This window comes from Leucoraja erinacea, chromosome 2 (assembly GCF_028641065.1).
Source record: "Leucoraja erinacea ecotype New England chromosome 2, Leri_hhj_1, whole genome shotgun sequence".
NCBI classification, from domain to species: domain Eukaryota; kingdom Metazoa; phylum Chordata; class Chondrichthyes; order Rajiformes; family Rajidae; genus Leucoraja; species Leucoraja erinaceus.
The window spans coordinates 126,026,478-126,042,135 of NC_073378.1; the positions used below are offsets into that span (position 1 = coordinate 126,026,478).

General features: G+C 42.2%; 1 protein-coding gene across 1 annotated transcript in view; it reads right to left on the reverse strand.

Annotated features, from left to right (window-relative positions):
- nrp1a (neuropilin 1a) overlaps positions 1–15,658 on the reverse strand; it is a 249,136-nt gene that overhangs the window by 58,392 nt on the left and 175,086 nt on the right. The window contains exons 9-11 of the mRNA XM_055665192.1: positions 12,505–12,649; positions 3,119–3,450; positions 238–382 (exon numbers count right to left, since the gene is read on the reverse strand). Of these exons, the coding sequence (XP_055521167.1) occupies positions 238–382; positions 3,119–3,450; positions 12,505–12,649 (622 nt within the window). The remainder of the gene's footprint in view (positions 1–237; positions 383–3,118; positions 3,451–12,504; positions 12,650–15,658) is intronic.

Consider the following 15,658-nt stretch of genomic DNA (forward strand, 5'->3'; position numbering starts at 1 on the left):
GAAGGCCAACATTCCATTAGCTTTCTTCACTGCCTGCTGTACCTGCATGCCAACGTTCAGTGACTGGTGTACAAGGATGCCCAGGTCTCGCTGTCCCTCCCCCTTACCTAACCTAACTCCATTGAGATAATAATCTGCCCCCTTGTTTGTGCCGCCAAAGTGGATAATCTGTTTCATTCTTCTAAACTAAACTAAACTGAACAACAAAGCCACAGATTATTTTAAAAGACCCCGTACCTTCAATGTCACATCCCAGTAATTCCATCCGTAGTCCCAATCCAGCAGGAGATGCCCGTTCGGGGTAGACACGGATGTACCTTGTCAAAAGTGGTTCAAATTTCCGAACTTCTGGTGTATCATAGTTTGTATTTCCTTCAAATATCTGGACAGTTTAGAAAAAAAAATCAGATATTAGTTGAATGCGCTAACAGAAATGCACGGCACAGATAAAATATGCACGCTCCTCAAATTAGTTTTTATTTTTTGTCATCACACAACTGTCTGCCAATAGTGAACAAATTTTAGGGTCTGAAGAAGGGTCTCGACCCGAAACGTCGCCTATTCCTTCGCTCCATAGATGCTGCCTCACCCGCTGAGTTTCTCCAGCATTTTTGTCTACCTTCGATTTTTCCAGCATCTGAAGATCTTTCTTAAAAATGTTAGTGTCACGTTGTTGAGGTCCTTTCTATGTCATGTAGCAGGTCACGGCTCAGGAAATGTTCCATGGTCTGGAGGTCCCGTCCGCACTGGCAGTCTGCTGCATCTTCCGTATATCCTTACTTCAGCATGTTCGATTTGCTCCTCCCCATGCCTGTCCGCAGTCTGTTGAGACCTTGCCAGCTTATCTGTAGTTGGTTGGAACCTGGTCGGAGTTTCTCAGAGGGATTCGACTGCTCAAATTAGTTGCATCATATGCAATATATTTTCATGACCCAGCAGCATTTCCAGCCAAACCCCCCCACCCCCCCCACCCCCCAAAAAAAAAATTACAGTGGAAACCTAACTGTGGAACTATGACAATAAATATAGGAATGCATAATAAATTAGCAGAGGTATTTGAAATTTGTCATTGGTTTTCCCACTGAGGATAAAATCTAAAATAAACAAACAATACTGTTTCACCATGAATGGACAAGTCATGCATCACGCTGTAGTTTTTTTTCCTTTGGTAGTTCTTGAAAAAGGACTGCACCTCTGGGTGCTACAGAAGATAATTTTTAAAAATCACATCTTTAACATATCTCCAATCTTTTTTTTTAAAATAATATTTTTATTAGAAGCATGTACATATCATAATAAAAACACGTCTTGTATATCAATCACACCTTGCTAATAGATGGGAATCCAACTATCAAAATAATAGTGGTCCTCATTTATCAATTAACATTAACATTAACAGTACATTAACTCTGCTTCTATTTGTTTTTTTTTATATAGATAGAAAGTGAGAAGGAAAAAAAAGAATGGAGTAATTTACCGATAATACAACTTTGGAGATGGGTCCTTAGATTATATAACATAACTCTTCATCTAATACATATCTCCAATCTTAATATTTTTATATTTAATATTTAATATTTTAATCTTAATAATAATTGGAGTAATATCTTAATATTTACTCCAAAGACATACGTATTCCTACATTTACTCCAAAGATGTACAGTGATGTAGGTAAGTGTGTGAATTGGCTTAGTGTGTAAATTGTCCCCAGTGTGTGTAGGATAGTGTTAGTGTGTGGGGATCGCTGGTCGGTGCAGACTCGGTAGGCCAAAGGGCCTGTTTCCGCGCTATATCTCAAAACTAATATCCCAACAATTTAGCTGCACACGATTCAGGTTTCAGTTGATAAGTGCCAAACAATGTTATATGTGCCAACAGTGACCACTGCAGACAGGAGTTAAACTATTAAACATAATAACCAACGCATTCATCACATGGATGCTACATGTTCAATGCCTTGTGCCAATTCCCCGTACAAAATAAATGTGTGCAAAGTGTACTAATCAGCATCTCAATTTACAGAAAAACATACTTTAAGAAAGTGCCACAAGAATTTTACCCCACAAAGTTCATCCCCAGTTAATTGCGACAAATGCAAATAGTCACATCAGTGTATTGTATTCTACTTTCAAGATTAATTCCACTTAAGTCAACTGAAGGTAATGTAGACTGATATGTTTCCACAAAGATGTTCTTCAAAATCATCAAAATCATGGAATCCAAACAGCTATGGGCAGAAATTGTGTTTGAATGGACCCGAGTAGACGATTTTTCGCAGGAGGATGTGGTATTAAGAACGTTTCAATGAAATTTGTGTGTGTGAACTACAATCGTTCTTTTCCAATCTGTTTCAAACTTCTCCTGCCCACAGACACTCTGGATTGTCCATTGGTAATTAATGGAGTGAAGTCCATGGGCGAAGCTCTGTAAGAAGTTAAACCGATCACACGAGCTAAAAAGCACTGCACCTACTCCGTATGGATGTCACCCAAAATAAATGGTGTCATGCTGCTTAAAATTTGCGACTAGGACTCTGCCTTTACATGAAAGTGTTCGGCAAACCTTCTGTACTTGTTTACAATCCAGTAGCACAAACATTTTTATTCAAACTGCAATGTGCTTGGCCAAATACACAATGCAAGTAAGATGCAAATATTTCGGAGCTTGTCTGTTTGCTAAACAAAGGTTGTCCAGATTTTCGTCTATGCGCTGGATCCTTGCATTTTAATAGATTTGGAATTTGCCTGCTTGTCACACACAGGTCCTTCGGAAGCGCATTTGCATTTTAAGCGCACTTCACAAAGACTAAATGCTCATTCTGCGTGGTATCAATGGCCGGCAGCAAGGAAATCAGTGTCTTGTGTGTTCTGACTGGGAGGAAATAATAGAAATGAATAATTAAAGAAATAAAGTGGAAATCGCCTTTGAGTTACAAACATGCCAAATGTGACAACAGAATCTTGGCATAGTGCTGTTTATGTGCATGGGTTCTTTGTGCTGCAGCACTTGAGACATTAATTTTAGTGACAGCATCATGGCCAGAGCTGAACTCGGAGGTCCTGCTCCCTTTTAAAAAAAAAAAAATTCACGTCTAAAGCTGTGATCACAGTCTACTTGCCTTGGGCTTCGGGCTGCCAGGACTTGTTACCAACTTCCAGTCCGATCCGTTTGTGCTGTACCCGAGTTTGAACTTCCTCATGTAGACTTTATTATCCCTCTGCTTCACACCTTGGATGACCAGGCTCCGCACCTCCTTCTCCATTCCCAGGTCTATCTGAATCCACTCGTTATTGTATGGCCGGTGGACTGGCTGCAGCGCCCAACCTTGGCGACTGGTGAGAAGGCGGGCATGTTCGGGACCCCAATATCGGTCCATGGATGACGAGGCTGTGATCTGGTTATCAGTGATGAGTCCAGATACCATTCCTAGCATTCCAGAACAGGGGTAATCTACAGATCAACAAGTTAACGGCCATTAGTGAAGAATGAGGTCATGCTTTTTTATTTATCATGAAGATGCATTTACAATGATCAGGCAAACAATCTATTGGTTGCACTGTGGAATTAAAACAAGTCTGAACAGAACAAAAAGCAATGCCTTTGAGTTAAAGCTCTAATGGTAAATACATGGATGACCCATTTTCCTGTTCAGTTCTACGGTGTGGTATTACTTTCTAATCACTTACTTGAAGACTAAAGGCCCTGTCCCACTTTCCCGAGTTACTCACAAACTATCCCGAGTTTTCCCTGGAGAATTACGGTCATAGCCGTCCAAAGGTACTTGGGGCTATTTTTTTTAACTCGTGGACATTTTTCACCATGTTGAAAAAACGTCCCGACTTACCTGATGCCCCGAGTTCCTGCGGCTGGCATTACGAGCCGCTACGAAACATCTACGGGCTCCTATGGACTCGCTACCGACATTACTCATCATTCCCCGAGTTCGAATCAAGGGGAAAACTCTGGAGAGTTCGTGAGTAGCTCGGCAAAGTGGGACAGGGCCTTTAGTATTAACAATCGGGTTTTAGACACAAAATGCTGGAGTAACTCAACGGGACAGGTAGCATCTCTGGATAGAAGGAATCGGTGACATTTCAGGTCGAGACCATTCTTCAGACCCGAAACGTCACCCATTCCTTCTCTCCAGAGATGCTGCCTGTCCCGCTGAGTCGCTCCAGCATTTTGTGTCTACCTTCAGTGTCAACCAGCATCTGCAGTTCCTTCCTCCACATTACTTCTTCAGACTGTGAGTCAGGGGCGAGTGAGGGGATCGAGTTCTGTTTTCAAACCAAACACTGTGGATGTGGGTAGGAATTACTTATGCCAAATATATGATAACATTAGTTCTTGTTTTAATTTCTCAGTTTACTTGGCTAAAGCGTAATCCTGATATTCTTCCCACCTGCGGAGATTATCTGAGAAATAGGAAGTATATATTTAACATTGAGCAGAGCAATTCGCTAAGATTCCGATTGGCTAGTGGCAACAATAAATTCTCTGCACCGATGAGTTATTTTGAAAATAGAATGCAAATGAAATAGATATCTAATCTACTGCAGAAGTGCAAGGCATATGGGGAAAAAAAAGGGCTCTCAAAAGAGATTCCTATACAGGCCCTGGCCTCTGACGCCAGGAACGGCATGGTGGTGCAGCGGTAGAGTTGCTACCTTACAGCACTTGCAGCGCTGGAGACCCGGGTTCGATCCCGACTGCAGGTGCTGTCTGTACAGAGTTTGTATGTTCCCCCCGTGACTTGCATGGGTATTCTCCGAGATCTTCGGTTTCCTCCCACACTCCAAAGACGTACAGGCTTGTAGGTTAATTGGCTTGGTGTAAGTGTGAATTGTAAGTTATCCCTAGTGCGTGTGTAGGATCGTGTTAATGTGCGTGGATTGCTGGCCGGTGCAGACGCGGTGGGTCGAAGGGCCTGTTTCCCCACTGTAGCTATAAACTAAACTAAACTAAATCTCAAACATTAGCAGGTTTGCGGCACATCCTGTCAAACTTGTGGTTGCTGATTGAAGTGCACTTTATTAAATTTTGAGTACTGCGACAACATTTCATTACGAGAAGAGCTACATTTACATCTGCAGCTGTTTAAGTCATTAATCATGATGGATTTTACAAGATAAATGGTAGCTCATTATTAATGAATTATACCTTGGCTCTTCTGTATGCACATTTAAAATATATATACTGTTACATTAAATATATGCCCATCCATGAAAACATAGGATTTAGTAATAGGCCATTTGGCCTAACTAGTCCATGACAGTCTTTATGCTCTGTTTGCCCATGCTCCCATTTTTCCTCATCTATACATATCCGTATCACACTCTATACCCTCATTCATATCGTTGTCTTGCATTCCTTTAAATGTATCTATATTATTTGATTCAATGACTCCCTGAAGTAGTGAGTTCCACATTGTCTCCACTCATCTGGCATGGACACTGCCGCACTGGTGAGAAAGGCAAGGCAGCGCTTTTACCACCTCAGGCAGCTGAGGAAATTCAGAGTCTCTCTGAGGATCCTTCAATCCTTCTACTCTGGCGCTGTAGAAATCATCCTGTCCGGAAACCTCTCGATCTGGTTTGGGAACAGCTCTGCCCAGGACAGGAAGGCTCTGCAGAGAGTAGTTTGTTTCGGCCGAATGCACTATGGGAACTACACTCACCCCCCTGCAGGACCTATACACCAGGAGGTGCAGATCCAGAGCCAGCAAGATAATGAAGGACCCCTACCACCCCAGCAACGGACTGTTCCAGCTGCTACGGTCAGGCAAACGCCTCCGCTGTCATGCTGTGAAAACAAAGAGGATGAAACGGAGTTTCTTCCCACAGGCCATTAGGACTGTAAACTCTTATCTCACCAGGGACTAATTTACTGTTGTGTCTTTTTTTTAAATATAATTGCTGGTTCTGTTCTGTTCTGTTGTTTTGCACAATCCCGCAGGCATTGCCACTTTCATTTCACTGCACATCTTGTATGTGTATGTGACAAATAAAGTTGACTTGACTTGCTTCGACTTCTTGGTGACTACTGTATAACAAGAGCCTCTCTGGTTTTTCTCTTTCACTCCACCCGAGTCTTTCACAATGTTAAAGAGATCTATTTGGTTCCCTTTCAACTTTTTTTGTGTTCTCAACATAAGGTGACCGTTCTATGTATCCTTTCCTGATATATACCACATTATATCTTCAAATTCCTGATATCATCCTTGTCTCGCAGACCCCTCCTTATCTTTTGGAATAATGTGTAAAATATAACAGCATGCAGCATGGTCTGAATGTATCAAAGTGTGATCTAAATAGAGTTTGATCCAGATTCATAGTGTTCTTTATGGTCTGGTTAATTTGTGTAACTTTTAGTGACTGGTGTTTCAATGGGAGAAGTTGTTTTCAAGAGAGCGTTAGCTTTAGCTCTTAGGGATATGGGGAGAAAGCAGGAACGGGGTACTGATTTTAGATGATCAGCCATGATCATATTGAATAGACTCAAAGGGCCCAATGACCTACTTCTGCACCTATTTTCTGTGTTTCTATGGTGGATTTGTATTCTGGGATCGCTTTGTTTCTCAACCCATCTAGTCTTTTACCTATGAAGAAATAAGCAACCTCCGTATTCCTCCCAACAAACAAAATAGATCAGATTTATCTGTGTTGGACATCATTTACCAGTACAGGTACTTCTGCTGTCACACATGTGACACGTGTATTGGATATAACAAGATTGATAAATTAGGGGGACACTATTTGTGTTACATGGGCCCCATTAGTTATAATGTGATTTCAAATCGGGAACGAGAAAACAATGTAAACATTATTTTGGAAACTGCCAAGCAGAAAAAAAGCTGTCTTATAGAAAACAACTGATTCCATGAAGCCTCCCCACAGCAATCAGACACCATTGTCTCATAAGAGGACAGCGGCCACTTTAACCATGGGGAGCCATTGACATTGACAAGCAATCACTTCTATGTCCACCAGTGCATTAATACTTATCATACAATGTAACATACAGACTTTAGTATTTTTAACTTACAGTAACAAAAATAAACTTTTGAATTATTTTTGAAAATCCTGGGGCACAAAATAACTTTGCCTTTGTGAGTCTGAAACTATCTGGCCCTGTTCCCCCATAGAAACAATTGTTTTTATACGCTGATTTTCTGCAATGTGCAGTTTCTTAAAACCACAACTTTCACATTGCAGCAGAACTATCAATATTTGGTAACTCCCCCCCCCCCCCCCCCCCCCCCTCCCATTCCCCTTGCAACATAGATATCAATGTCAAGTTTAGAGCTTGTTTTTAATCCCAGAGTCTAAATTTTAAAGTAATGTTGAGTGGGAATCCCAGCACTGAGCTTTGTTGAACATCACTATTCCCATTGCAAACAGATACCCTTTGTTCCCCTTCTCCGTTTATACAATCCTCATGCCAGCTACCAATCTATGATACTACTTGCACCCTGATATTACCTTCTCTACTGATCTATTAGAGTCATAGAGTCTTACAGATCGGAAATAGGCCCTTTGGCCCAACTTGCCCACACCAATTAACATGTCCCCTCTATATCAGTCCCACCTGCCTGCGTTTGGTCCTTATCCCTCTAAACCTTTCCTAACTGTGTATCTGCCTAAATATTTCTCAAATTATACGATAGTACCTGCCTCCAGCACCTCATTTCATGCAACCACCACCCTTTGTGCAAACAAATTACCCCTCAAACCTTAACTTACCCCCCCCCCTAAACATGTCTTCGGTTCTTGATTCCCCTACTCTGGGCAAACCAAACCTATTCCTCTCATGGGAAATAAGAAGGATCTCGGCTCGAAATGTCTCCCATTCCTTCTCTCCAGAGATGCTGCCTGACCCGCTGAGTTATTCCAGCATTTTGTGTACCTTCGATTTAAACCAGCATCTGCAGCTCTTTCCTCTCACAATTTTATACACCTCCATAAGATCACCCTTCATCCTCCTGCACTCCAAGGAATAAAGCCCTTGTCTGCTCAACCTCTCCCTATAGCTCAGACCCTCGAGACCTGGCAACATCCTCGAAAATCTTCTCTGCACCCTTTCCAGTTTTCCTCTAACACGGTGACCAAAACTGAACACAATACCCTAAAAGTGGCTTCACCAATTTCTTATACAACTGCAACATGACCTCCCAACCTCTATACTCAATACTCTGAATGATGAAGGCCAAATTGTCCAAAGCTTTTTTGACCACCCTATCTACCTGTGACGCCATGTCAACAACGGGGTTCCTTAACAAAGGTCTTTTGAAAACCTAATCTGAACCTTGACTGATCTCTCTGCTACCACCTCAAAAAATGCAATTAGATTAGCCAAGCACGATTTCCCCCCTTGAAATCCAAACCAACCATTGACAGTTTTTGTTAATGCTAGATGTCCTATCTTTCATAGAAAATCTAATATTTCAACAACTATTAATGTTAAGCTGACTGCTCATTAATTTTGTGGACATGTTCACTTACGGTTCTCAGAAACTAACACCACGTTAGCTAAAACTTACAAAATTCTTAAGGGGTTGGACAGGCTAGATGCAGGAAGGTTGTTCCCGATGTTAGGGAAGTCCAGGACAAGGGGTCACAGCTTAAGGATAAGGGGGAAATCCTTTAAAACTGAGATGAGAAGAACTTTTTTCACACAGAGAGTGGTGAATCTCTGGAACTCTCTGCCACAGAGGGTAGTTGAGGCCAGTTCATTGGCTATATTTAAGAGGGAGTTAGATGTGGCCCTTGTGGCTAAGGGGATCAGGGGGTATGGAGAGAAGGCAGGTACGGGATACTGAGTTGGATGATCAGCCATGATCATATTGAATGGCGGTGCAGGCTCGAAGGGCCGAATGGCCTACTCCTGCACCTAATTTCTATGTTTCTATGTTTCTATGTTTCTAAAATCCAGTCCTCTGGCACGACAAGTCTTTCTAAAGAATTATTACGTGTGTGCGGCAGTGTATCTGCCATCTCCACCTTGAAGCCTTTTAAAATGCATGGGCGCAACGCACCTGGTGTTATGCTCTTTAATTTGGTGGGTGTGCATAATCTTTGGTCTTTTTCTACTGAACAAGAAGCTATTTCATTACTCATTTCATCTTCCAATGCCATGTCCACCTATTGACTCCCCTGGCAAATGTGGACGGGAAATTGTGATTTATTTCAGTTGTCTCCCCCACACTATCTGTGCCATTGTCCTGTCCATCTCTTAATGATCCTATTCCCATCCTGACTTTTCATTGCTATTGATGAATTTGCAGCACGCTTGACTATTTTGTCTTTTGTTTCTTGATAAATTAATTCCATTATTCCAAATTGCTGTCTTCTCTCATCATTTTGTATTCTTTTATCGCTGAATCTGATCTTTACGTATACCTCTTCCTTCCCCTCGATTATCCCCACCTTATTTAAGATGCATGACCAGATCAAATTATCTTCAGTCTAGGTCTAATATCTATTTGCAGATTCAGAAATGAATTGTCAATTCCCAAGATCTAAAAATGTCCTATTTCTCATTCGCAACCATGCATTAACCTGATTTCGGTTTCCAATACATGCTTAATTGCTGGTAGTTATATTATGTCCTCTCACACTCACAAGCAACACCCAAGACCTTATGGAACCCAAGATTGGTACAATTTACATTTCACAAATGCTACCAGCAAAGGTCACTTGCATTACGCAATAAAAGATGCTGGAGCATGGATTTGTACAAGTCCATAAGTGATAGGAGCAGAATTAGGCCATTCGGCCCATCAAGACTACTCCGCCATAAACTCATGGCTGATCTATCTTTCCCTATCTTAATCCCCTTCTCCTGCCTTCTCCCCATGATCCCTGACACCCATACTAATCACATATCTATCTATCTCTGCCTTAAAAAAAAAATCCACTGACTTGGCCTTCACAGCCTTCTGTGGTAAAGAATTCCACAGATTCACCGCCCTCTGACTAACTAAATTCCTCCTCATCTCCTTCCTAAAAGAACGTCCTTTAATTTTGAGACCTCTGGTCCTAGACTGTCCCACTAGTTGAAACATCCTGTCCACATCCACTCTATCCAGGCCTTCCACTATTCGGTAAGTTTCAATGAGGTCCCCCCCTCATTCTTTTAAACTCTAAATGTTATAGGGGTTCTCCAGTTTAACGCTGTATGGCGATTACACTCCATACTCTTCCTCCCTTGGGATTGCAAAGAACCCTTAAATGAGTCCATGCATAACCCCAGGGGCTTGGGAGGGTATGTGTAGGAAGGAACTGCAGATGCTGCTTTAAACCAAAGACTGAAGAAGTCTGAAGAAGGGTCTCAACTCAAAACGTCACCCATTCCTTCTCTCCAGAGATGCTGCTTGTCCCGCTGAGTTACTCCAGCATTTTGTGTGTCTACCTAGTGACAATTAAACCACTGGATTAGGAGAAATATCAAATCTTTTCACTAATGCTGTTAAGAAAAGGAAGCCTGATTTTATCCAGGCAAACCAATATTTGACTAGATGTATCAAGGAGGGTGATCCTAAAATGCCTTTGAAAATGGGCTTGCTGTCCTTCAGCTTAGGGGCAAATGGGGAAGGAAAAAAATGCCAACTTGAACCGTAGCACTTATACCCTCTGAACAAATAGATCACAATTTATACATCTTTTTATGTTCAGAGATCTTTTTGAGTTTCCAGATTTGTTATTGTGTGGGGAGGGGAATTAATAACTTTTCTTGGTGTGGTTGTGTATTTATTGTAAATGATGTGAATTTGCACTGTGTGTGTGTGTTTATAAGACATTTAACACAAACAGAGCAGATTTTTTAAATCCCAATGGGACCAGGCTGCATTTGAATCAGGAGACTAAGAGGGGAAAATAATTCTCCATTTGCTGTGCAGTTGTTAGAAAATGTGGCAACCAATGTACGCACTATCATGGCCTCCCCGATGAGGATTGCATTAATCGTGACAGTGGAAGAGCCTTAACGGCCTGTCCCACTTGGACGACCTAATCCACGAGTTTAGAAGACCCTAGACGATTTGTAAAAAATGTCAAGGTCGTGTTGACTCGCCAATGTAAAGCACCTCCTACGACCTCCTACGACTATGTCTACGACCCCCCTCGACCTCAGTCTTCCATACCTAAGACCAACAATGACTAGCTACGAGTGGAAACTTGTCACATGATAAAATTGTCATGTTTGCATTTTTTTTCTTGGGCCAGTTACCGACCTGCGACTATCTACGACTACCTACGACTACCATCACAACCTACTACAACCTACCTACCACCTACCTACGAGCAAAAAGTATCAATTTTTTTCCATGCCGACCTTTTTTCTTTACTCCTGGTCATTTTTTATCAGGCTGGAAAAAACGCCGCAACCTCATGCTTCCTCACGAGCATGAGGAAGAGTTACGAAGACCTCCTACGACCTCGTGGCGACCATCCGGCGAGTATGAGTCAAGGACAAACACGGCAGAGGTCGCCAATTAGGTCGTGAAAGTGGGACAGGGGCTTAAGAGACAGGACATGTGTTTTACACCATACTCAAAAAATAGGGCACGCCTTATAGGGAAGCAAGACAATGAACTTGCAGGATGGATTACATGATCACTACTCTTGTAAGTGGTTTGGACAAACTATCTTCTGGTTCAAAAGCCAAAAAATGCAATCATGGCACAACAAATTTAGTGATGAAAGTGCAGTGGAGTAAGAACCTGGATCATCCAGATCATTTGACTAATCCTACAGGCAGAGGCTGCAGCTCCTTACAATGCATCAGATTCAGTTATAAAAGTCAGACAGATCAAATTTCATGTGCTGGGAACCAATTTTTTCCAACATTAAAAGTCGCATCATTGAGAAGATCACTCCCCGATAAACTTGAACAGTTCACATCTTTTTCAAAAAAAATTATGGAAATCATAAAAAAAAATATCACCGGTCTAAAAATAGTCAACACATTTGCGGAATGTGATTTTTTTTTTTTCTGCTCAACTTTAAGTAACTTTGCATTCAAGAAAGTTGATCCGGGCAGCTTCTCAATACACAATGTGACATTTTTTAAATAGCTAAATCCTGGGGCTTCCTATAAAAACGTGGACATCCCCAATTCGTGACTCTGACAACCAGGATTGAAATTTCTCAATGAAGTAAGAATTAAACATTTAATCAAGGAGGAAGGGTAGGCAAAAATGCTGGAGAAACTCAGCGGGTGAGGCAGCATCTATGAAGCGAAGGAAATAGGCAACGTTAAACAAGGAGGAAACATCAATTTGCTTTGGGCAAACAGATATTCTACATTTGCTGTTTTTTCTCAGATGCCCGTGTTGAAGAGATTTAGACAGGGTGATCATTTTGTCCGAAGATATTTTAATTTACTAAAAGGAGAAGGTGCAGTGAGGCTAACCGCAATAAACAGCTAACGGTTTATTAGTAGTACATTGGGTGTATTGAAGTGAAGAGAATAGTTTAACAGCATTCATAGAGGCAATTTCTTTACCTGCGATCTTGCATCCATATATTTCAAGGCGAAGTGCAATGCCATTCTCCCACGTCTGTGGTCTTATCCGCAAATATCGTGTCAGGATTTTCTGAGGAAACTGCCTTACGACTGTATCATTGGGGCTGCTGTTGCCTTGAAATACCTGCAAAATTAAAGCCCGCAATCAGCCTCGGACAAATATTCTCAACAGGTAAATCTAGAATTCTTCAAGTTCAGAGTCGGCTTGTCATAATGCTATGTGTAGGAAGGAACTGCAGATGCTGGTTTAAACAGAAGATAGACACAAAATGCTGGAGTAACTCAGCGGGACAGGCAGCAACTCTGGGGAGATGGAATGGCTGGCGTTTCGGGTCGAGACAACCTTTGGCGCCATTTTCAAGTCCCAGTTGCTGTAAGTGCAGGGATCTTGAAATGACCATGTGATTCTGATGTCCTGGAGGCGTCACAGGGTCGGCCCAACGGTCTAACACGGAGCTATGTTGCTTAGAAACATAGAAAATAGTTGACGTTTTGGGTCGAGACCCTTCTGCAGACTGATTCAGGCTGAAGAAGGGTCTCGACCCGAAACATCACCCATTCCTTTTCTCCAGAGATGCTGCCTGTCCCATTGAGTTACTCCAGCATTTTGTGTCATAATGCTATAGTATGTAGCTCGTGCCAAGGTACAGATCCAAGAGCTGGCAGTCCTTGAGATTCATCAGCTTTATGGGCTTCAAAGGCGAGATGTTTTGGCCCAGACTTTTCTCACACATCTACGCCTTCCACTAACAATTACTGATTGGGAGCACAAATCCTATCTGCCTCAGTTGCTCCCTACTCCAAACATGGTAACTAAATCATCATTTTCCTATATGTGGGAAGGAACTGCAGAGCTGGTTTACACTGCAGATAGACACAAAATGCTGGAGTAACTCAGGGGGACAGGCAGCATCTCTGGATAGAAGGAATGGGTGATGTTTCGGTTCGAGACCTTTCCTCAGGATGAGGACTGGGGTCTCGACCCGAAACGTCACCCTTTCCTTCTCTCCAGAGATGCTGCCAGTCCTGCTGAGTTACTCCAGCATCAAGGGTTGACAAAAATACTGGGGAAACTCAGTGGGTGAGGCAGCATCTATGGAGCGAAGGAATAGGTGACGTTTCGGTCGAGACCCTTCTTCAGACTCAAGCATTAAGGGGATGGTTCTCAGAGACTATCAATCATAGAAACATAGAAACATAGAAAATAGGTGCAGGAGGAGGCCATTCGGCCGTTCGAGCCAGCACCGCCATTCATTGTGATCATGGCTGATTGGCCCCAATCAATAACCCGTGCCTGCCTTCTCCCCATATCCCTTGATTTCACCAGCCCCTAGAGCTCTATTTTACTCTCTCTTAAATCCATCCAGTGATTTGGCCTCCACTGCCCTCTGTAGCAGGGAATTCCACAAATTCACAACTCTCTGGGTTAAAAAAAAAATTCTCACATCAGTCTTAAATGGCCTCCCTTTTATTCTAAGACTGTGGCTCCTGGTTCTGGACTCGGCCAACATTGGGAACATTTTTCCTGCATCTACCTTGTCCAGTCCTTTTATAATTTTATTTGTTTCTATAAGATCCCCCTCATCCTTCTAAACTCCAGTGAATACAAGCCGAGTCTTTTCAATCTTTCCTCATATGACAGTCCTGCCATCCCAGGGATCAATCTCGTGAACCTATGCTGCACTGCCTCAATCACAAGGATGTCCTTCCTCAAATTAGGGGACCAAAGCTGTACGCAATACTCCAGATGTGGTCTCACCAGAGCCCTGTACAACTGCAGAAGAACCTCTCTACTCCAATACTGAAATCCTCTTGTTATGTGACCCTTGTTATCCTGAGACTGTAGCATACGCCTGCACTGAGACATTCCTTGCACCACATTCCTCCATACTGGTAGATTGCCCTCAGGGTATGCTGATCAAACCCCGGGAGACAGGAAGATTAATTTAACAAAAATTTTAATTTGATGACAGTACTAACTTTAACAGATTTATTCGCTCATAAGATTGGTCAGGTAAACATTATATCCAATCTCACTTTACTCCAGAATGGCGTCTCAGTGGGAAGATAAGGGCCGACTATTAAGGACTTGGAGTCATCGATATGCCAGAGCAGATAAGGATGATAGATTTCCTTACCTGAAGGACATTAATTTAATTGTGAAACTCAATGTGTTTTTCAACAACAGTACTCTAGCTTATTTATTACCTTTAGTTTAGTTTAGTTTAGTTCAGCGATACATCGCGGAAACAGGCCCTTCGTCTCACCAAGTCCGGGCCATCCAGCGATCCCCACACACTAATGCCATCCTGCACACACCAGGGGCTATTTACAATATTTTAACAAGCCAATCAGCCTACAAACCTGTACGTCTTTGAAGTGTGGGAGGAAACCGGAGCTCCCGGAGAAAACCCACGCAGGTCATGGGGGGAACGTACAAACTTCATACATACGTTCTCTATACATGTATTCAAGAGATAGTTAGATTTCGCTCTTAGGGCTATCAGAATCAAGGGATAGGGGGCGAAAGCAGGAACGGGGTACTGATTCTGGATGATCAGCCATGATCATATTGAATGGCGGTGCTGGCTCGATGGGCTGAATGGCCTACTCCTGCACCTATTGTCTATGTTTCCATACAGCACCCATAGTCGGGGTCAAAACTGGGTCTTCTGGCACTGTAAGGCAGCTACTCTACCACTGTGCCACTGTGCCGCCCTCATGCTAGATTTTCATTACTGATTTATCTTAGTATTTGAGTCTACATTTCCCAGTTGTCAAGATGGAATTTGAACTCACGTCTCCAGATCAAACACCCAGGCCTTTGGTTACTAGTACCGTAAATGAACCAATCCACCTGTAAGACCGCTTTGTTAGATTCAATGTTGCTCAGAGGATAATGAAGCCTCCAGTCAAGATTCAAGAGATTGCCCTTCAACCAAATCACTCTCTGATAATCTCAATCCTTTACTCTAAATGTATCTCAGCTGGCACAATTTTACATTCTGGACTAGAATCAATTGAAGTCTATCCTGAGGCAAACACATTTTTTTTTATGACTGAGAACTTTAACAGACTGATAAAAAAAATTAGATCTTTATCAGTCACTGGTACGACTTAATTTGAATATTCG